This window comes from Erithacus rubecula, assembly GCF_903797595.1.
Source record: "Erithacus rubecula genome assembly, chromosome: 17".
NCBI classification, from domain to species: domain Eukaryota; kingdom Metazoa; phylum Chordata; class Aves; order Passeriformes; family Muscicapidae; genus Erithacus; species Erithacus rubecula.
Genome location: NC_136669.1, coordinates 9214491 through 9238117, shown reverse-complemented (window position 1 = coordinate 9238117; position 23627 = coordinate 9214491). Strand labels below are relative to the sequence as shown.

At 36.9% G+C, this 23627-nt stretch overlaps 1 protein-coding gene across 10 annotated transcripts in view; it reads right to left on the bottom strand.

The window, feature by feature from the left end:
- Nucleotides 1-1271: 1271 nt before the first annotated feature.
- MRTFB (myocardin related transcription factor B) overlaps nt 1272-23627 on the bottom strand; it is a 66823-nt gene continuing 44467 nt past the window's right edge. For 7 of the 10 annotated variants that reach the window (XM_079320931.1, XM_079320935.1, XM_079320933.1 and 4 more), the window contains 9 exons: nt 19471-19611; nt 17816-18063; nt 16089-16242; nt 13245-14267; nt 11758-11913; nt 9336-9494; nt 8914-9051; nt 7453-7513; nt 1272-6690 (listed from right to left, as the gene is read on the bottom strand). In XM_079320931.1, coding sequence (XP_079177057.1) covers nt 6152-6690; nt 7453-7513; nt 8914-9051; nt 9336-9494; nt 11758-11913; nt 13245-14267; nt 16089-16242; nt 17816-18063; nt 19471-19611 — 2619 coding nt within the window. In that variant the 3' untranslated portion in view covers nt 1272-6151. The remainder of the gene's footprint in view (nt 6691-7452; nt 7514-8913; nt 9052-9335; nt 9495-11757; nt 11914-13244; nt 14268-16088; nt 16243-17815; nt 18064-19470; nt 19612-23627) is intronic. The other 3 variants (XM_079320939.1, XM_079320940.1, XM_079320938.1) reach the window with 2 other exon arrangements.

The window sequence follows — 23627 nt, the reverse complement described above, 5'->3', positions numbered from 1 at the left end:
GAGCATGTAAGAATAAATTCCGTTTTTATTGAAAATCAAGGTTTAGCCTGTGGAAAAAATTCACTCAGCACAATCCTAAATTTTATCAAGCCTTGTTTTGTGTTTACATCAAATAGTAATATGAACACAGCTTCTGAAGGAAGGTTATGTGTTTATATTCTTTGCCACTGTAAAACAATCAAACCCCCAGACTGTCAGCTGGCATCAAAACAAGTGCTTTTATCTCTGGTATACTCCAGCTATAATGCACAAATACATGGTCAAAAAGTGCTGCACTTGTTTTGCAATCCTTGTGTTTGTTGTGTGATATCTAAGGCAAGTTTGTGGCACATACAGCCTACAAAATTTTACAATGGTTAAAGTTCACAGAGAAAATGTATTTCATTAAATTTACAGTGTTAATTAGTAATTTTAAATTTGTTCCATTTTACTTAATTACTACTTACTACTTTATGGAGTTTTTAATATTTGGCCAAGTTCTGATGTCATCAGTGTAGAACAGATTTTAATGAGGAAAGGGTAGGTTAGTACAGGACTGCCTTCACAGGGGGAAGTAAATACTTAAATGAAACAGATTCATCCTTGTAAGATGCTTGTAAAAACAGCTTATAGCTCATTCTCCTGAAGAAATGCATTCAGATGTTCTAGAAGCAGAGCAGAGTGCAAATTGAAAATACAAAATCTCACAACCCAATACATCTTGAAAGCCTTGGAGGAATTTGGGAAAGTCATGTATTAAAGTGCATTACAAGAGTTTTGTAGTGAGAGGACAAGGGGGATTGGATGCAAACTGGAAGGAGTAGCTTTATGTAGGTTATTAGAAGTTGTTTAGTGTGAGGGTGCTGAGATACTGCAATGAGTAACCCAGAGAAGCTCTGGCTGCTCCATCCCTGGCAGTGCCCAAGGCCAGGCTGGACAGGGCTTGGAGCAGCCAGGGACAGTGGAAGGTGTCTGCCCATGGCAAGGAACAAGATGAGCTTTAAGATCCCTTCCAACCCAGGCCTTTCTGTGAGTAAATTATTCTATATAAAAAAATTGCTAAAAAACCCAAAAATCCAAACCTAAACTCTGAGGGTTCAGGAAGTCTCTGTTCTTACAGATTTTGGCTCTGATTTTGAAGACAAAATGTAGTTCTTTTGGAGTTTGTCTAAATGCAGAGTTCATTCTTTCTCCTTTTTGTGAGAAAGGTACTTAAAACATAGGGCACATGTTTCAGACTCATAGAAGTCAGAATGATATTTTCACTTTCAAGCAGTAATCATGGACAAATGAACAGTTTTCCTTTTTTATTTGAGACACTTAGCAAAAATGCTGAAATATCAAACATTTCCTCAGTAGCTACAATATTGCCACTATGTACAAAATATTTGATAAATGTAGTACACATATAAAAATACAGTATGCATTACATATATACAGTACAATGTGCAAAACATATGGCATTCAAACATATGGAATTGATTTCAGGGGTGCAAACAGCAAATACAAAGGCATCATGGTTTCTTCTAGAAAGGCAAATACATAAACTGACGCCCTGATTGCCATAATTTGCATTTAGTAAAGTAGTGCTTAAATGAAGAGGGCCCCAGAGACAGGTGTTCATCTTCTTATTTTCACAAAATGAGATGCTAAGACATAATTATGTGACCAGGAAAGTAAGAAGAGAAACACCTACTAGGGTTAGCGTTATTTCTACTGCAAGCAGTACTGTGAAGAAAATCCTAGCTGGAAAAAAAGCCTGTGCTATTACTTACTACAAACTTGTCAAACAACAAAAACAAATCTGTACTGTTAAACATCAAAAACAGCTTTGAAAATATCTACATCTGTATTTTTAAAAAAGTATGGGTAACATTTTGGGGGATTTACTTTCCTATGTTTTAAAAGACAAAGTGCCTCCTTTGGCAATATAAATGGCAATGCTTTGGTTCCTATTTAAACTTTTATATTATTATAATTTATTTTAGGCTGTCTTTTGAATATCTGAACTGTATATTTTTATAAAAATAGTGTGATTATATAATTATTAACCATTCCCTGCTTTTTTTTTTTTTTTTGAGAATTTGCTCTCATAGCTAGAATGGCTTTTTTTTTGGCTAGATTTCTACAAATACATTTATGAACTTTTAACTTAAAAACACTTTATATTCAGTACTGGACACTACAGAATGATGTAGGTGTCTCTTTTTTGCACTTTATTCCTAGCAAACTAGTATAAAAGGAATATTTGAGATTATTTCAGGTTTTAATGGATGCTCTTTATTGGCCATGTATATACTTCATGTAACTCAATTCCACAGATCTCACATGAAATACCTTCTGGTGTATGGTCTAGAAGTCACTGAAAGTTGATTTAATAGACCAAAATACAAAGAGCTTCAACATTTACTAGAGATAGGTGGAAGATTTTTTTTTCCAGTTTTAATAGTTTGCTTTAAGTTTATAATACACTTAAGATGCTATCCAAATAATAATTGTTTACATCAGTGAGCTTTCCTGTGTTTTGATTACATAATGCCCTTCCAGTTCAATGTATCCTGTAATTGCAGTTTCTCTGCCTTGAAAATAGTTCAGCAGCTTGTACTTGGGTTCTGATTACAGTGCCTACACTTTTGAGGCACCTGAATGTTTGAGATTATGTAACAGAAAAGTTTAATATTGACACTTGTGTTTGGATCACCTTCTTCTCTGAACACGACTCCTGTTGGTGAATTTAGAAATACCTGGGAAATAAATGTCACTATTAAGTAGTAATTATTTCTAAAAGCTGTAGCCTCAGCTTTTTTTAAAGCTGACCTGATTTTGGAGGTCTGCAAGCCCACATTTCTGGATTACACTTTAAATTTCTGTAGAGAACAACTGCCATAAATTAATTTTATTGTCAGAGAGAGTATGACAATGCTTTTTAAATTATTTCTAATATTAAACAAAATTTTGCCTGTAAACTTCCTTGCTGTTACTGATGCTGCGTGGCACTAAAAGTGCCTAACAAATTCCATTTCTCTACTGAACACAGGATGTGACTCCTCTTGAGTAACTTGAGCCTTGTAAAACTTGTCTGAGCTCTCTCTGTCTAGATGTGTAAACAAGCAACTTTTGATTTTCACACTGATTAAAAGGTATTCTTAATTACTTTGAAGGACCCACTAATACCACATTTGATAGGATGCATTCTCTTAGTATACTGCAGCCATTTAAAAGGCAAATTTAGTGCCAGTGCATTACTTTGCAACTGTTCTCTTAAATGAGAAAGATTCAGTTCCATGCAGTCAAACTGCAGTCATGATTCAATTTCTAAGATGTATTGTATTTGTGCTACAAAAATTTCCATGTAAAACATGCACACACAAAAATCTAAGCAAAACCTATTTCTGCCATAAACAGGCATATACAACTATGGCAAACATATCACATTTCAGAACAAAGTCTAAAGCAAACCATTTTATATAAGGTTTAATACACAATTCTGAAATGTACAGAAAAGTAATCACACATTCCCTACACTAGAATATTTGTACTTCAGAAACTAAAATGATCCCTTAATTTATTTTTTTTTTTTCAAACAGACGTTCAGAGCAGAAAGCTATACCGTACTGATAATAAGACATCTCAACTGTTTGGGTTTATTTCTGCACAAAGATTCCTATGGATCAATTAATATTCTACACTGCCAATAAGGGTAATTTTGTAGCAAGATGACTTTGCCAGTTTCAAGCTCTATTTACATGCGCATCAAAAAATGACAGTACAGTTGCTCTAGGTTAATTTGTCCTCTAAAAATTAATTTACTTGCCTCTCATTTAATCAGGAGGCAGGGTCAAAAAGGGATAACTCTTAACCACACATATATTGTATGATGTCTGGTGTATCGCACATAATAAACTGACAGTACTGCAGAACACTAAATTTCATTCAGAGTTGTTCCTATCAGACCAAGAGTCCTTAATTCTTATTCTCCTAACAGCCGAGGGCACTTCATATCTGAGTATTAGCTCCCAAAACAGGAATGCAAAAAGTTGAATGTTAAGTGTTCACTGTTACTGAAAAGTCCTATACCACCAAAGCTTAAGGCAGACAGTCCACATGTAATATTGTACTCAAGTATTGTAGGCACAGCAAGAAGGAATAAGGAATTATGTCTTTTCAACTGTGTGTAGTAAAAATCTCCAAAGATTGTTTTCTTGCACTTAGTTCCATATTACAGTAATTCTTGGCCAGTAAAACCAGTGAAGATACGTAATGATTTAAAGTGCTGTAATTGATATGATGCAAACATATGGTATCAGTTCAAACCCTGAATCAATGATATAATCCATTATTTTATTTGAAGTGAAGGGAATTCTGTTGTATCAGTAAACAAGACTGCATTATATCTGGAGATGCAAATTTTTAGTTAATTCTATAACATTATCTGACAAAAGTATTTGTTTGATGTTAACATGATTGTGTTGTGTTTTTCTTCTTGAAAAAATGTGATGAAGGTTGCCATGTGGATAACAGCTACTTACTGTTTTCAGTATTTCTTTGATACTACAATTATTCTAAGAAGGTCAAAGCTTCGGGGCATTTTTTTCATTCAGTTCTACAAAATTTTATTTTTGAAACTTGTTGGTGAGAAAAGAACCATGAAATGAGATCCGTTTTCAGATTAGAAAACATACAATATTTTGCTATTTCAGGAAAGAAGGAGTGTTTCCTTTTGTCTTAATTTAGGAATTCCCTAATAGGAAATTCCAATTTTGTGTTTAATCATCAGCCTCTGTCATCTCTTTGACATTTAACAGCTATTACCTGAGAGACAACCATAGAATGTCAAAGTATATTACTTCTACTTGAATTTTTTGCTTATTTTTCTAACTGCTTTCATAATAGACTCTAAAAACAAAACCAAGGGCTTTAAAACAAAAAATAATATTCACGTGCTGTGCTGTGAGGTAAGAGCTTAATTTTTGCTATTCTCTGTTTCAGATATGCAATATGCCTTCTTATCACAAACAGTACATTCTGATCTGGTGTTTAGGATTCGCACTGAGCAGCTTCCCTGATGTTATGTAGTGGCAGACAAAGCTGTTCAACAGACTAAGTATTCATTAAGAAATGATGCTTGTCCTGTCAGCACTGTCCTCTGCAACTTGATCTCATCCTACAAACATCTTTTATTGAGGGCATTGGGGCTATTCTTGCATAGATGCTTGCAGGATTGTAGTGTACAACACTTAATTAAACTTTTCTACTTCCTCCAACTTTTCTAATATGCTGAGATACTGGATTCAATGATCTAACAAATATCCTCAAACACAAAGTAAAATAGGATATTTACTTCCATTATAGTAATCTCTTATTTGAAGACCACTGTGTTCCCCTCTGTTCACAAAAATAAGCTATATAAAGTTAAAAGAGTATACAAATAACTGTCTCATATACACATTAAAACTTAGCTATTAAATCCAGAGCATTGCTATAGAAAATTCAGTGTTCTCAATATTACCTGGCATAGCTACAGTGGATTTCTTGCAGTTACACTTAATATCCCTTTGGATGAAGTTAAATTCCTCCCTCATGATTCAATAATGGGGGAAGTGTTTTAAAATTCACAAAAGCAAAATATAAAAACAACTTGAACAAATTAAGAAACTAGATATATGAAATTTCACTGAACCAGCCAGTGCTTCTACTTGCCTTTGCCCTCACAATTTAGTTCTGAACCTGGCTCAGGCTTTCCACAGGAACAATGAAGTGCAGTGATACCTCCCCTCCCCCAGACATTTGCTCACTGGGTCAATACAGAGAACTGACATTTCACTCTAAGTTTAGTCATGTTGTGTTGCTCGTTTAAGCATTACAAAGTCAAAGACATAACTTCTTTCTTAAATATCTGTGATACATTTACCTTGGGGTACTTTTAATCACGAAGTACAATCATCCTTTCTTGACTTGTGAAATACAGCTTTCAGAGGGCCCTGATCTGCATTACTGATAGATGCATAAAGTGATTCACTCTTGTAAACTTGAAAATCAATAAGGAATTAGCTTCAAGCATTTGTTCTTCCAAACATTATTTTCTTAATTTATGTTAACTGCAATCAGAATGGTACAATAATGGACCTCTGCTGTAAAGAGACTTGCAGGTCGTGTTCTCATTGGCTATACTTTAATCCCAGTGCAACTGTAGATCCTGTGGATCTAGAAAGTCAGTGGAAAACACGCTCGGGGCAGCAGAACTGAGAGGGGTGAGTCCAGATGAGGAGCTGGGCATTGTAATGTCCAGCCATTCCATATTGTCCAAATTTGTATCAGGAAGGTCAAGAGACAGACAAGAATTATTAGTAGTAAACTGTGGGTCAGATGTTTCCATGGGTGAATGAGAGTGATCTAAAATGCTGGAGTGATTAAGCAGATCATTCTGTAGGTCTTCAATTAAAGAAAATGATTCTCTGTCCTCATTACTGCTTGTCAGTTGAGGAATTTCATTACCTGATGGTAAAGTTCCATCCAAGAGGGCTTCAAGTTGGTTTTCCAAACTTATAGACAAGCTGGTTGTTGGTTCTAAGGACACAGGAGGAGGGGCCATTTGGATCTGCGGAGGTGGACGGGATATCACTGTGTTCACTGGCATTGTAGTGATGTTGGCTGTTACTGGTCTCATTTTAGATATGGGAGATGGTTCTTCTTTTATTGGAAGGGAAATCTCTGTAATAAAAAAACCCCACTATTGAATTAAAAAAGATAATGACATAAAATCCTCGTGCTTATAACTTCCAACTGTTTTTGCCCACTTCAGGATGTATCCACAGTGAATCAAGTGCAGGAACAGTTACTTTGCTGCTCCAATCACACTTAACATACATCAGACTCTGGCAAGGCCTCCGTGAAAAACAGAGTATTTTTAAAAAGTCATAGAATTCTTCAACAGCTCTGAATGCTTTGTTTTTTCATAAAGATGATTATTAATTTAGCTTGAGTTGTTGACAACACAATTTGCTTATCTCAGTCTACTCACATTTTCTGCAGGTAACCTTGCAATTTGCTTTGAAAAAGAAAAAAATAATCCAATGTTTGGAGTATGGCTGAAGTATTTCAGCAGCCTGGAACCAGTCCCTCTGCCCTGGCATTCACTCCTGTCAAGATCCTTACATGACAGCAGTTACAAACTATTCCATTAATTACTTGGCACCACAACATTTCCCAGTATTGTAACAGCTTCTTAGTCTACTAAGCCTAATTATGGCTAAAAGCCTTTCTTTTATTGCTGAGCTACTCTGTTTATTACTTTAGTTATTTCAGTAAATGTTTTCTTTAATAAGGAACTAATCAAACTTTCAGAAATTTAGCTTCATTCAGGCTGGATAGCTTCTAACTTCTGTTCCTAAAAGAATTCTCATTTGATTACAGCAACGAGTTTTTATTACCAGGTTTTAAATTTCTACATCACAGAGCTGTCAATGAGCTTACCTCCACTCTTGATGAGAATATCAAAAAGATCATCCATCTGCTGACTGTGTGCACTGGAAATCTGTAGTGCAGGAAAACAGGGTCATTCTCTTTCATGTGGTATTTCTTCCTACACTCATTGTTCCTAGTTTCTTTCAACAGTATGTAAGTACTAACCTATGATAAAGACTTAAATGATTCCTATGAAATTGTCTGTCTAGGAGACAGATACTTTGGAGAGACATTTGCAGTCTCTATGGTTGGTTTCAATACAAAGGAATAGGGAAAAAGCATGACAAAGACTTCATGAAGGGCAACCTAGGAGAGAGGTGCAGGAAACCAGGGATCAGGAGAGTTACTGACCCCATTTTATACCAGGGTAATAATAACTGCAGCACTTTGGGGTTGCAAACCCTGTTCTACTGTCTCTGAGAGATCACCTGTGAATAGCCATCACATAAGATGCATTTTATCAGGTATCTTTGGGGTTTTTTTCCCAGTTTGTAGATTTATGTTCCTTTACTTTTTAAAGAGGGGGTGAGCTTTCAGGAGGTGCTTATCTCCATTTCAAACAGCCATCTCCTAAATAACTGAACCTTAAGCAAAAGGTAACAAAACCCTCACAAACCCACTCATTCAAAAACAAGTCTAGAGTAAGTGGAGACTTTCATGAAGGTCTGAAGAAGTGTTTTAAATCATTGCTTATACTCCAGGGATGGGAAGTGATTTGTCCTCAGGAGATCTAGTGTGGAGCCCTTGGCTGACTGGTAGTGATAGAGTGACCTCAGACAACCTGTGTGCCCTCACTGTGGGGATGTCCTGCACATGCCAAGGATGCAGGAAAGGGCATTAGACACCAGTAGCTGTGCCTGAGATCTGCCACCAGGAAAACCCAACCAACACTAGGGGCTACAAGGTTTTATCTTGTGGGATAGTTCTGAAACGCACAAAATTAGGGATACTCATTGGTTTTTGTTTCCTCTGATACAAAGGAACTTTTACCCTTATCAAGATAAATTGGCAAAGCACTACACAGGATTATTCATCAAGATCACTCAATACAGACTCTTTTCAAGCAAACACCTATGGTTATGTCTGCCCGTGTGCAAACACATTCACACACATTCTCCTCAAGTGTACTCACTTTGGAAAATACAAACACCTTTCCTCTCTTAAGTGTGTGCTTTTCGTATCACACATTCTCAAAACAAGTAATTTGAGTCTAGTTACTGTTAGTAGCAATAGCAGCATTATCCCAATTAGATGTATCACCAACTGGGAACTGTAAGACTTATTTACATATATGCTGCTTTAATAAAGGAATAATGAAACAGGAATCCTGTAGTTAAACAGTTATGAAACTAGTAACAGCGTATGTTAGAAACTCTTGACACAAAACAAAACAAAAAACCTAAAACAAGCAATAGTTTTGGTAATTGTAGAGAAAAGCTGTGTTTTTAGCAGACTAAAGAAAACAAGTACCTCACGCTGTGCTGGCTGAATATTGCGGGTCTGTTTTATGGCCTCTTCGTAGCGAGGAGGATCTTTTGTCTTGGACACTGTGTTATTGAAGAGAGGTTGCTGAACAATGTAAGGCTGGGCTTGAGACGGGGACCCAGGCTGCATGAAATAACAAAATAATGACTTAACAATGGGATTTAGTAAATTCAGGATGTATCAAGCTCTAGAGATGATTCCATTTTTGTCACATCAATCCATGTATTAGTGTAATCAGAGGGATAAAAGGTTTCTTTCTCCCTTTCTTACACATATGCACATAAAGCATTATTAAAATCTACAAAATGTTCTTCCTTGAGTGTATTGCTGTATGTAAATAGTCACATGTTTTATAAGAATAATAATACAAACCTGAACTTTATGGAAGATTGTTGGGATATCCTTACCTTGTTGGGAGCAGCAGGTCCATTCTGGATAGAGGGGACCTGATTACCACCAGGGTGAATGTTAGAATTTGATGTTTTATTAATAAAAGATTGTGAAGGTGTTGAAACTGGTGCAGTCTGATAGGAAAATACTGCATTTGATGTGGCAGGTGGAAAAACCTGAAAAGGATTAACAGATCAATCTTAGATTGTGAGGTTTTTATTTTAAAAAAAGGTAACACTGGATAAATTACATTAATGAAAGACCCTTTTTCCTAAAATACTTCCCCTTGCTTAAATTACCTATTAAGTGACTGTTATTTATACTGATTTTTCCTTTCAGTGGAATAAATTCTAAATACAGAATAGTTAGTTTCTGAAAGAAACTTTGTGCTCTGACTTACTTCCATTCATCACTAATTACTAAAAACATTTTCCTGCAATTTTCCAGAAAGCATGAGGAAAGTGTATGGACCAGTTCAATAGCATATCCATGATTTCCCCACCTAGTGGACAGTCAATAATATGAGCTTATTTCAGACCTGATACAAACTGTACACGTATCCACACTTGTGTTCTCCTGCTGGATTTAAGACAGAATGGTTTGTCTGTGCCATATAATTCTAATTTTTTTGGAAAGTAACTACAGGTATCAACTATAAGTTTGGTTATTGGTGTATTAAACTTTTTATTTCTTCAACTGGTAGTCCACATAATCATTGCAAATGATTCCCTGCTTCTCATACTTTTGAGTTAAAGGATATGAAGAGAAGCTATGAGTGCATCAGCACATGAGGCTGTTTTAAATTCAGTATTACTTCCAAATACCTTTATGACAAAGGTGACAAATCTTAGATCATGTATGGAGAGAGGTCTAATGCTGAATGCATGAGGGGTGTCCTGATCTGTTGTATCACACCAATATTTTCGTTCTGATGTAAAAACCAGTGCAATAGCAGGCTGCAAACTCTGCTGGGAAGTGTGGTCTTCCTGACAACTGATCTAAATAGTGGGGAGGACCAGAAGGTACAGATTTTGTTTATGTCCTGCAGACATTTCAAGGAACTTGTAGGCAGCAATGGCAGCAAGCTGCCAGTCTGTGGCACACATGCCTCAGAATGACTGGAGAATTTCTCTAGGTAAGATCAGCCCCTCACCAAATCACAGAAAACCTGCATGAAATCTACTTTTTGGATGTATGTCAGTTTTGACTTCTGGAGGATAACCTCAATGTCCACGAAATTAAAACAGATCAACAAGCAGTCTGAAGAGTATTGGTATTCCTTTAGCTGTGTGCCCCTTTATTAGCCAGCTCTCTAGAGAATGGCAAAGCACAGTCATACAACTTCTAAGGTAAGTTCTTAACTGGAACAGAGTCCAAACAGAGGCAGATAAGGTGACACTGCTCAGTTACAATCCCCAAATCACAGCAGAACATGGGATTCATGATGCACACTTTTGTAAACTGAAATAAGAACTTTGTAGGCTGAGATATAACAGTTAATATACTGTAAAAATTACCCTCTTCATCTTAGACTATAAGTTGTTTCTCAATTATCTGTCCCTAGGGGCAGGCTGAAAAACCTTGTTGTCCTAAATAATAGAAGCCCTACAGTCAATAGCAATAGCAATGCTGATAAGGATGCAATAAAGGTCCAAAACTAATCTCCACATTCTTAATAATAGAGGTCAGTCTGGAAGAGGCCCAGAGAAGGAGAAAACATTTTCTTTTATGATGACTGGTGCTGATGGGTTGATATTAGTTCCCACATGAATATGACTGGGGTGGCAGTCACAACTGTACATCCAGTGCTGAGAAACATCTGTTGAAATGGGACATTACAGAGCTGATTGGTTTTGGTAGAGAGGAAGAGAAGGATCCCTCTGAATCATACCCTGCATTCCTTAGGAAGAGGTATGGTTGGATTTTGACTCACTGGAATTATCATCCAGGATCTGAGTCCATAGCTTTCTTCATAAGGAGGGATGAAGTCAACAAGGAATGTAAGAAAACCAAAATTAACTTATATAAAAGAATGAATCTCTGAAGTCACAGGTAAAAGCATTCGCTTAAAGAACTGCCTATGAGAATCTCCCATTTAGAGCCACTGGCAAATAAGAGAAACTGACAGGAATATACCTGGTACACACCACTTGTGCCAAGTGTGAGGAAGGATGTAGTAAGAGTCATGCCCTAAATGTACCATTAAGATAAAAAGTCTTCAGACAATGTATTTATTTGCAACTGAAAAATAAAGTCCTGCATGGACTAAAATTTTGGAAAGAGAAGGAGTTACAAAGCCCATTGTATCACACAGAAAAACAGATGTTAGGTGACTTGATCATTTGTATATAACACAGATGACACATAAAAGATTCTAAAAGCACTGTCTAGAACTAAACTATACAACTATTTATCTTAATTTTTATTGCTATCACAAACCTTTCTGATTTGTTGGGTCTGACCAAGTGCATGCTGCGTGATGGTATTTTGTTTTGATTGTGGAGTATGCATCTGAGGTGCTGTCTGCACCAGGCCAGAGGAAGAAATAGGAGCAGGTATTTGTGATGGGGTCTGTATTCCAGCTTGTGATTGAGCCTAAAGGATGAAGATAAAATAATTGAATTATTTGTATCTCATGGTAAGTTACATCATGTAGAAATCTATTGCACACCTTATGCAGAATAGCAGTAATATGTATTCTGGGAGGGATGAGTGTGAGCTGTACAGGAAACCAAACTGTTACTTTGCTTGGTCCTGGGGAGTTCCCAGCTACAAGGTGAAGTTTATTCTGCCAACAGAGTTTAAGACAAAGACAAACTGGAGATAGCCTAGCAGACACTGATGAAAATAACAGGGGACAGAGAGCATAACTCAGTAAGAAAGGACTGTAAGAATTGCCATGAGTAACCAGAAGACAAAACTGATGATGCAAGGAAAAGGTTGCTTTTAAGATCATGGTAATTTTTAATGGCCAATGAAAGGCAAGAAGTGTGTCCAACCTCATGAAAAACAATTTTAATTGGTAGTGGAAAACTTTCTGGAGTGTCAGTGAACAAGCTGCTTAAGGTTGTTACAGAATTCTAGCAGGGTTTTAGAACAATTCAGGTGGAGATCTGGGTGCACAGCTCCTACAGTTCTTGCACTGTAGACTGGGGCCCATCCTCACCAAAATTTTCCACTCCTCGTAAAGACTGCTGGATGTGCTGCTGCACAGGCTTGCAGCAAACCTGGGCCCACAGCATGCACAAGAGCCAGGGACACACTGCAGCTGGAAGAATACTTTGCTGCCATGATGGGTGGCAAGGGATGTTCCAACAATGCCACTGGGAAGTGCATTACTGCTTAATTCTACCTCAGACCAACAGGTTACACTGATTCAGCTTGGTCAGATTACTCTTATACCTCTGAATTTATAGCCTGTCTTGGTTTATGGTGTATTTATTCACTACCTATAATCAGCCTAGAAATAATATTTGCGTAACCATGGTTTCTTTTTCTAAGTCCACAGGAGAGTTCTACAACCTGGCATTCACATTTTTAAATATATTGAAGCATCACCACACAGGTAGTTCACATATGTTTTGCTAAACAGGGCTATCTCAAAGTCCTGAGACTGCAGCTCTCTCTTACAATTTGCAGTTAACAAAATAATACTGCTGCTCTAAATCAAATTGTGCATGGAGGCAGTACATGGCAAGACAATTGCTTCTCAGGAAAGAGTATCTGGGAACAAAAGTTGCAAAGAAACAAGTATTAGAAGCAGGTATTACAAGATAGGCTCAAGGTTTTCTACCATTTCCCTAGAGCAGAAACAGGCTAAGCCTGATTTTTAAGTTAATCTTACAAGCAGCACATTTACCTATTTACACTAAATTACCAAATACTGCCATGCAGGTTACATGATAAATAAATAGAAACACCCTTACCTGCAGCTTGATATTTCCAACTGGTAACTGCACTGCAGTAGCAGCATTCGGTGCCTGGATGGACAATGGGAGCAGCAGCTGGGCAGTTCCTTGGGTAGTTAATAAAGCTTGAGGCTGGGCAACAACTGCAGTTTGTGGCTGCCTCTGTGGACTAACATAAAACTGAGAAATGGCATTCTGAGATTCTGCTTTGGCCACAGGTATCTCCTGCTTGATAACAACTGCCTTTTTGGCAACTGGATTCTGGCCAGCAGTGTACACTGACTGTCCTAAGGAATGGCTGGCTACAGGTACAGATTGACTTGTACTTGAGCAGTCAGCAGGAGCAGTTTCCTCTTTGACAGCAGCATTGAACTGCTTCTGTTCCAAAGCAGCTGAGTTACCAAAAGTCTGAGACTGTTGCTGTTGTCCCCTTTTTTCAACCTCAAGTTGCATTTTTAATACTTCCACAAGTTTTTGCTCTTGTTCCAGTTTTCTTTTGAGCTCTTCAATCTGTTTTTCTTTTTCTTGAAGCTTGCGATCTTTTTCTGCTACATCAAACTCCATGGTTGAGATGCTTCCACTGCTGCGATTCTGATTATCCTCGTTTGTACTTGCTCTCAGAGGTGAAGTGCTTAGGAACTGGGACGGTGACATCATGGTCATTTCTGGGAAAGTGTCTGCCATACTCGTATCATCTGTGCTTAGACTTGACTGTTCGGAAGGAGAGGGAGATATGGGCAAGGGAGAGCTGATGCTTTCAGTATTTACTGCTTTGCTGCCAGGTCCAGTAGATGTTTTTTCTGGAGGGAAGGTGGATATCGTATTAGCCACTGGTTTGTTTAGTGTTGCAACAGGAAATGCCACAGTCACTTCCCCAGTGTTACCTGTGGCCCCACTAGAAGTGGTCACTGTCACAGAGGTACTTGTAGCAACCCCATTGTTGTTAAGATCTTGATAGGTTTTCAGACGCTCAATAAGATCTGTTTTTGTTCCAGACACTGGTAATCCCCTCAGTTTCAATTCCATTTTAAGCTCTGCTACCTGAAATAAAATAAAATAAAATTAAAACCTACTGATATGCATTCCTACTACATCTTAATAATGAATATTACTTTCATTAGTGTATTTGCCAGTTATTACAGCTCTGGGTTCTGACAGTATGCATTATCTATGAACACATTTCCATGACCTCCTACTTCAGTTTTTAAGTGGCCAAAATCTTAGCAGTATTCAATTGTACAGTGAATAGTAGCAAACTGATGATGTTTTTTCATAAATAATCAACATGGAAAAAAGCACCTACAGCTCCAATTCTGAGCTAAAAACCTCTGAAGCAAAGCAGCAGACAATGGCAGCAGTGCAGATAAAAGCAGTGAACAGCAGCACGCTGAGCCCCTTTGTTACACCATCAGGACAGACAGATCTGTTTCTGAGAAACTTTATCAGGTCAGTTGATGATTCGACAGACCCATCAAACACAAAAGGCTCTCTTGCTAATTAGCAACCTAACAGTTACTCTATGTGCCATGTGGGTTTCTTTTACAGACAGTATAAGCAGTCAGAATTACTTTCTGACAGAAAAATGTTCTCAGTTTTTTCCAATAAGCTTACAGACAAAGTAAAGTGCAAATGTGTTGAGTGTAAATTAATTCTGTGCTTCAAAATATCAGTTAAAGTAAAGCAGTCACAAAGAATGGCTTCTGTTTATCATAAACAGGCACCACAGCTAACTGCAAAGTTGGGGCTCTCTGCATGTTTGAGCTACCTCTAATAGAACAAAAAGTAGTATTTCAGTATTCAGAATTTACTTTGGAGGTATTTTTGATTTGGAAATGATGAAAAGTCACAGCAATACATTTTACATCTCCAAAACCCACAGCAGTTTTACATTAAATAACTCCCTAGCCAATGACTATGAGCTGTTTCCCCCAGTCTGGTACCCTCTACTCTTCAGAGTGCATTCTAATTTTTCCCTTTCTCAGCAATTAATTTTTGAACTCTTAATCAGAACTGATATAGCTGATTCAGTGGTAAAACTACCACCAGCAGGTCCACAAGGAAGGCTTATATTAGTGTTACTACATCAGCAGGAATTCCAATAAATTGTGCAGAAATAGTAAGTGAACAGCTTTAATCACTGTAAAGCACAATTTCAGGCAGTAATTTAAATATCTTTACAAGTTTTTAGTTAAAAATTTAAAGACTGGAAATCTTATTTCAAACACTGTTGTTTGAATTGCATTTTATAGACTTATTTCATATTAAAAGATTGGCTTTAACTTAGGACAATACATTACTGTCTTGAGAATCCGATCTTCCAAAATTTCTTCCTTTTATCCCTTCAAATCTAAAAAAATCCTCCCTCCCACCCCTCACAAACCTTGGTAAAGGCAGAGAGAAAGAAATTAATTGCCCACTAGATGTCCCTACCCTGCTGCTGAGGTTTGGCACATTCCTGCAGCTGCTGAATCCTAAACTCCCACAAGCTGCTTCAGATTTGTCCTCACAGTCTTTATTCCTGCTAATGTATTTCAGAAGGAAGAAGATCCTATGCAATGCCCTCATAGTGCAACCTGAACAGTCTACCCAGTCATAGTGAGGGACCTATACAATGTATCTGAAATTCCTCCTCTGCTAATTCTTTGGGAAAGAAATGTCATTTCTGGAATACATGCATACGAGGAATCAAATATTTCAGTCCAGGAGGGCTGTGTATGAAAACTTTGATAATCTTATTCTAACCAATTAGGAGGAAAGTTTTCATTGGTACAAATTACCAGGCATATATTCTCAACAGTAACAGTTAACAAGTTATGAATTATAGTAATGCACAGGAATAGACACATTCCTCTTATTTTTTACCTTCAAGTCATCCAAGCTTGAAGGTAAAGGACCTGGCTTCCTGCTAGGAGCATTACTGTTCTGTCTTGGTGAGCTGGCAGCTGATGCTGGTGTACTGTTGTTCAAAGTATTCAGTGGTGAATTCCCATTGTTGCTCTGTTTGTCATTCAGTGGCCTTCGAAAAATAGGAAAAAGAGGGACAAGAATGTCAGTGCTAAATATATTATGTTTTTCAATCAAAAGGCTGTGATTCTGAATATCATGTCTATGAAGCTAATGAACAAATTAACTTTTTTTACAAGTCCATGCTTAACCTAAAACATTACTGTTAAGTATTTTCAGAAAAACAAAACAGACAAGAAAACAGAGAGTAGTAGGTTGCTATTTTGGTTTAGTTTTGCAATTAAGCATATCAATATATGCTTCATAGTTTTAATTATTGTCATGATATCCCTGAAAAACACTATGGACTGTAAAATCAGTTTACACAAATTAATCACCAGCCAGGGCAATGAGTTAGGTTTTTTTTGTCTGGCATCAATCAAAACCACCCCCAGATACTGAACTCTGTGTATCAACCCTTCCATAGATGTACAATATCCACAGCATGGACTGACATAAAGCAGTTCACTTTGAAGATGATACATTTTTATCAGCTGTACTCAAAAATCTCATGTAAGGATTCGAAGTAATCAGAAAAAATTAAAAATGCCACCATTTACACTAAGTACCATAAATCAGCTCTTTTATTTTGTTCAGCTGATTTATGAAGAAATGTTTCTGAAATGTCAGTATATGGAACATAAGAAGCGTGGGCAAGCAGGCAGAAACATCACCAGTCCAAATGTTAGGATAAATGGTAATTATAAATACAACCACAGATGGTAGCTCTAACTTTTCTAGCCTCACTTGCTGAAGAAAAAGAACTCAGTGAAAACTCATTTAAAAAAAAAAGATGAAAGTCAATTTGAATTTAGGGTTGTGTGACTGTGGCATGTTACACTTTAGCATTTCTAGGAAAAGACTGGTCTTAGATGATGAGAATGAAACTCTGCAGATAGTCAACTTCTTATTTTGTTAAGGGATGCTGGCAATTCTTTAAACATTTATTTTTTTGACTGCTTCTACCTATATATCAGTGAGTATACTTCTCACTGTTAAAAGTGCTAAAGATCAGTACTAATGAGAAACTCATATAAGCATTAGAGATGAAGCTATAAATGACAGATCTTACCAAATTTTAAATGACTGTTGTGTCTTATTTGTAAATTGCAAAAATGTGGTTTGTGAATTTGATGTAAAAAAAATAAACCCACAAGAGTAGTGTATGTCTTTGTTAAAGACATGGTCTGCAAGCTTCTCTCCTGCTCTGCCTCCCTATGTCACATTTCATTGAAAATGGTGTCAAAACTTTCTTGATTTTGCACAAACACTTTTGAGTTTCAAATATGAATTTGGTCAGAAAAAATGCATCTGACAGGTAAGATGTTCTGTTTCAATGTCACATAAAAATAACTATAGGACCACTTCAAGGCTTATCAGACTTCAGGATTATTTTAACAAGAGAACAACCTCACCACCTTGTTAAATAAGGCAAATCATACCCATAGTGACGCACAATGCCATTTCAGGTTTTCTTGGGTTCCAACTGTCTAACATTTGCAAACCATGTTTACTTCCAAAGCCCTAAGCCTATCACTGATGTATATGTTTTTTTCTTTAAAGTACACAAACAATGCTTCACATACTTCAGCGGTGCAGGTAGAATTGTCTGGTAGTTGTAGTGTTGTTGCTGTTGGCTCAGGATCTGCAGCTGCAAAAACAGTTGCTGCTGTTGTAGCAGACGAGCATAGTTGGAGTCCATCTGTGGCTCATTTTTCTCACCTTTCTGATCAGGTGGAATATATTGATGATACTTCAATTTTTTCACCCTTGGCTTAGGTTCTTTACATTTCTTGCTCCGATGTTTATCATTTGGGTTCTTTGGGTGGCTTTGCTGTTTATGGATGGAAAAGACAGAAACAAAACCACAACAGATGTCACTTAAAGTTATGCATGGCTGAGAGATGCAGCATACCAGAGCACTTTTACTGTAGAGAGCTGCTGAAAACAACAGCACTTGATCCGTTTCCCAATGAACCTTGAAGGTTAGCATACTCCAGCTGGCTTATGCCCTGCACAAGGAGGGGTCATCAAATCAGTTTGTGAATGTTTTTTTTAAAGGTGGCACAGCTAAGGGATTCTACTAGTCATGACCTATTATTGCAAAGAGGCATTTTTCTTGAGCAGGGAAGTTCAAAGCCACTTAGCAGTTTGTGGAAGTAAAAGCCATTATTCTAAATTCCATCTGTAAACATCTTAGGTACTTAGAGGTATAGACTAAAAGCATGGACACAGATTACAGGCAGCAATATCTTCATTAGCAATACCCCCTAAGTGGTAACTCTCTTTCTTTACAAGCTCTTTGAAATTATTTTGAGGGAAAAATTGAAGGCAGTTCCCTAACCATACAGAAGGTATAAAAGCAGAAATGCTGTGTTGGTACGTGCACGTTTACTACACAGACAGCCTCTTTTGGAGCATGTCTGAATTTGCCATTAAGGTCCTGCATTAAGTAAGCTGGTACAAATCCAGTGATTTCAAAGGATATAGCCAAATTGATATCAGAAATTGACTGCCAGAGGTCATCCTTATACATTTAACTGAGTTAATTTCATGTAGGTAAGTAGAAGTCTACATACATATATTCATTAACACAGTTGAAGACAGTGAAATTACTGAAATGAAACATTATGCACATCTAAAAGAAATCCCTCTCTAACTGTATTTGAAAGGGTTTTCTAATGCAGCTGGCTAAATCTGTGCAGAAAAGAGAACTGAGTACGTTTTTCTGATCTTCAACAAGGACACAGTAACTTCTCCCTCATAATGCATCTGCTTATACATTAAACCAACTAAGAAAATAGTTGTGGAAGAGGAGCAATGCTGTTCACTTTGGTTACAGGTAGACTGTGAATGCAGTGACTCCATTCAACTATCCTCCATACAAAAATTATATTAGAAGGCAGATAGAAATAGAAAGTAGAAATTCTGTATTGCAAAACCTATTGTCCTTATTTCTTAAAAGCTTCCATAGCAATGTAATGCACAATTCTGCCTGAAAACTTTTGTCAACTGTACTGCAAGCACCTCTTGGAACAATGAACTAGTCCCTACAAGGGTTCCTGGCTGACCAAAAGCTTTGAGTCACCAGCTTAGAATGCTCTCCTCAACACCAGCAGAAGTTGTTCTTAGCTACAGGCATTTGAAAGGTTACTAGTGTAGTTTTCCATTAAACACAGCACTGTGTTTAGGCTACAGATGAAGAGTGTTGTCCTCAGGGGCCACAGTTCCAGGTACCCACCTTCACTAACGTTGGCCCAGGCTTTGCTGCTGATACAGTGGTTGTGGTCAAGGTGGTTGCAGCAGTGGAACGAGTCACATGCTGTTCGATTGTAGAGGGAGTTTTGAGGAATTCAGGAACTGGAGAGGTTAGAGGTGGATACTAGTATTAAAAAATATAAGGAAAAAAGAAACATTAAAAACATCGACCACCTGAGTAGCTGGAAAAAATATGAAAAAGTTAAGACAATTTACTATCATGTCAAATTCACAAAATATTTTTCGGAGGAATGGTGAAAGCAGAACTCCTGTACAGTGTACAAGTATTCTGTAAGGGCACATTTTGGCACACTTCAAATATAGCAAATAAAATAAAATGGTTTCTTACTCTGACTTCTTAGTTAGCTAAGAAGACACTGCTTTATTACTATAAAATTGAGGCCTTCAGTATTTTTTGTTTGTGGAGTCCAATTTTTGTGTATACAAGGAGAATCTTGCCACCCAAACAAGCACAAGAAAAACATTGCTTTTATAAAGGTCAAACTTCAACACAGGCAAAAAAACTTCTTTTTTCAGAATGATCACACAACACAGCAGGACAGCAGGTGTATTTTCACAGAACCCACCTCTGTCTCTGCCAGGAGGTGCACTTCTTCTGTATCTTATGCAGCACAAGTGTAAACCCAAGCTTTACTCATCTTGAATTTGTCATATCAGTGTTTATTCTGCTGAAATTGGTTGTGACTTTAAGTCTTAAAGAAACCTTATGATTTCCTTCTGTGGTGAATATCCCTCTGATGGAATATAGACTCTACATAAAGAGATCTTGTGTTCCTAGATACCCAAAGAAATTTTACTCTTTTCTCACAAACAGATTTTTCATTCTCTGATTATCTTTACCTGTTACAGGTAACTGTGCTAACAGTTTTGATTAGTCTTTCTTGGATATAAGAAACTGAAAAAGTACAGGACATTCCATGTAGGGTCTCACTGCATCCTTAGAGTGGCATTAACACTTCTACTGCAATCATCTTCCATGCTGAACACTGTACACCAGCTCTCTTCCTACTCCAAGTTTTATCTTAACTCAATAGTCCCCAGGTTTCCACATTTCTTTGTCATGGGAAGGAGGGGAATTATGCATTATTCTTTACAAGAACTGTTCATTCTATTAGAATTACATTTGTCTCCTAAAAGCCAAATCAACCAGTTCTTTTTGCATAATAACAATCCAACTGTGTGCTGACTATGCCTTCCTACTTTTGTTAGGTGACCCATTCTTACATCAAGGTTGTTAATGGCAACATGAAACCAGAATGTCTCAAATCAACTGCCAGAGAACATTGGTACCAACTTCCTTTTAGTCCAGGACTTCCCTCTTTCTGTCTCATTTCTGGTAATCTCCATCCTCATTTTCCTAGTGTTTAATATTATTCAGTAATAAATCCAGCCAGATGACATCAGTTGCACTTCCATTGTTTAAGAAAGCAATTAGATCACCTAGTACAATGTTCCTTTTATAAAAGTCCCTTCTTTATATTCCTATCAGTAAACATCCTTTTTCTTCCAAATTAATTCCCAGACTTGCATTCTAATTAAGTCTGACAGGTACTTTCTGTTTCATTTCTTCCCATACCTTTCCTGTGTTTTTCTATGAAATTGTACCACAAAGGACTTGACTTAGTGCACATTTTGCAGCTCTGTGTCCTGGTTCTTTTGTATTTCTGGGATAGCAGTTCTCAAGCTCCCAGTCTGCATGAACAAAGGTCTCTGACTTTTGCTTACAATTAATTTGTAATAAATTTCCATTTTATCTTGGTGTTTCATTTAGACATCCTGCTGTGTTCCCAGCCATCAGCTGCCAAGAGGCAGCTGCCTTCTCACAACCCAGCAGAACTGAAGAGTGGGTTTGATCCCTCTGTCTTGCAGCTGAACAGGAAGAGCTCCTGATGATGGCAGATTTACCATGCCCTCCCTAGTCACTGAAGCACTGTGCACGTGCCTGTCCTGGGCTCCTGTTGCTTTATGGTGGCAGGCTAAAGATACAAATGGCTCTGGTTTTACATCCAAGTTTCAGAGTTTTTGCTCTGGAAAGCAGCTGGTTTCTACATGGTGTCTGTTATTTGCTGGACTTGCACAAGAATTGAGAGAGGAGGTTAGAGGGACTTAACTTTTCAGAAAGAGTGCTGCATTCCAACATATTGCATCCCTGTTGCTATCCAGTTTAAAGGCTTATTCGAGTTACACAAGTAAAACTTTAAAAAGCACATAGTTTGTCTTAGACTCAAAGTGTCAAGTACCATATTACCATAAGGCACAGAGTAATTAAAATGACCTCATGATTTTCATTATTTCTTAATTAAACACCATTTAAACCCATTATAGGCTAGGAAAACAAATCCATGATGATAGCAAAGAAAAACTCTTCAAAAGAGGAAAGTTAGTACATTTTTTAAAATGTCCAAACAAAACCAAAACAACAACAAAAAAGTGCCACCAAAATCCCAAATGGCCTCTTTTCACATTGTGTGAAAATTTTGGTGTTAAACATTTTCCTCTAGCCAGAGAGTAAATTATTTTTCCTTACAGTAGTCATTATCCCAACCTACATACAAAGCTTTTTATAGACTTCCCAATTTTACCTGCAAGTGTTAGATGAGGCAATAAAGCATGCACATGATTTAATTTATATTTTTTTTAATTAAAAAAAAAAATAGATTTAACAGGTCTTGACTTCTTAACTTGATTACTTCATAAACTAGTAATTATTTAATTTGAACAGATCCCTATTTCCACATAATATGAATTCTGCACCTTTTCTGCTGGATGCCAACAAGAATCTAGCAGGTCAACAAGCTACAGAGAATATAATAAGAAAAGTCTTTCTTGTGTCATCAAGCAAAATTCTTCAGCTGTTTTGAAGATACTGTTTTAGATATTCTAAACTGTGAATACCCTAATTTTATCTTTTTAGAGTATGACTAAAATGCCTAATCCTTACCAGATGCAAGTACACTGGGTTAAAGCAAGTTTTAGGTCATCAGTCAACGAGAGCTGAAGGTTCTCAAAATTATGTTACATCCTCTGAAGTCTGGAAATGTGCGGAGGAGGAAGCCTTGAAAAGAACTCTGGCTGCACTCTGCTTTATTCAAAACATTCTTTGTATTTTTTTGTTGTAATAAAATTTAAAATTTAACAGAGGAAATTAAAATAATAAAGGAGCCATTCCCAGACATGTCTCCTGTAGAGACCTGCCGTGCTGTTATTCTTTAATTCAAAAGGAAAAACAAGGTGAGCATCTGTTTTATTCTGCAGAAGAGCAACTTCTCATTTTAGATGCGTGCACAGAAGTGCCTGTAGTATAATATGAAATCCATAAGCAAAAGCTTGAAGATCTGAAGCAGTTTTTCAATCAAGTTCAAGTGCCTTACTTTTTGTTTCTCCAATCACAGATCTCTCTTCTGTTTCCTACTTGGAAAGCTTTTGGCATGTATTGCTTTGAGTATTTTTATTGAGTATTTTATTTTTATTGAACTCTCTATTAGGAACCTAATTCCTTACTCAGGAATCTAATTTCACATGTTTTGTTTTCAATTTATTCAACACAAATGATGTTCTCTCAACGTGAAACCCAATGCACATCAATCTGTATGTTAGGGAACAATGAAATAAAATGGAAGTGCTGTACTTTCTGTCCTGCATTGTTTTTGAATATGAATTTTGCAATACTTTTTCTATCTACTGTGGTAATAAAACCAAGGAGAGTAATACCAGATCCTGAACCATGCAGCTGTTAAGTGTCCATGGTCATAAAGGCAATATAGTCTTTAGAGCATTAACAAGAGCCATCTCTTTTTTACTTATTTAACAGTTGACTTCTATATTACTTTCTGCAGCTCTTAAATCCTCACATATTTAAATGTGGTGCTCTAAAGATAACATTTCATCTGCTGTGACACAGTTACTTTACTTTCTTTGTAAGTACCTTGAGAAAAAACTAAAAATCTCATAGAAAAATCAATATAGCTGTTATTTTGATTTCTTAAATAGTAAATTCCTTAGGCAGTATTTTAGAACTATAGGAAAGAATATTTAAATTATATGGGAAACCTGTTTTTTTAATGGACTTTTCTGAAGATAATGGAACTGACATCAACTGTTGTTGTTTCAGCTAAGTTT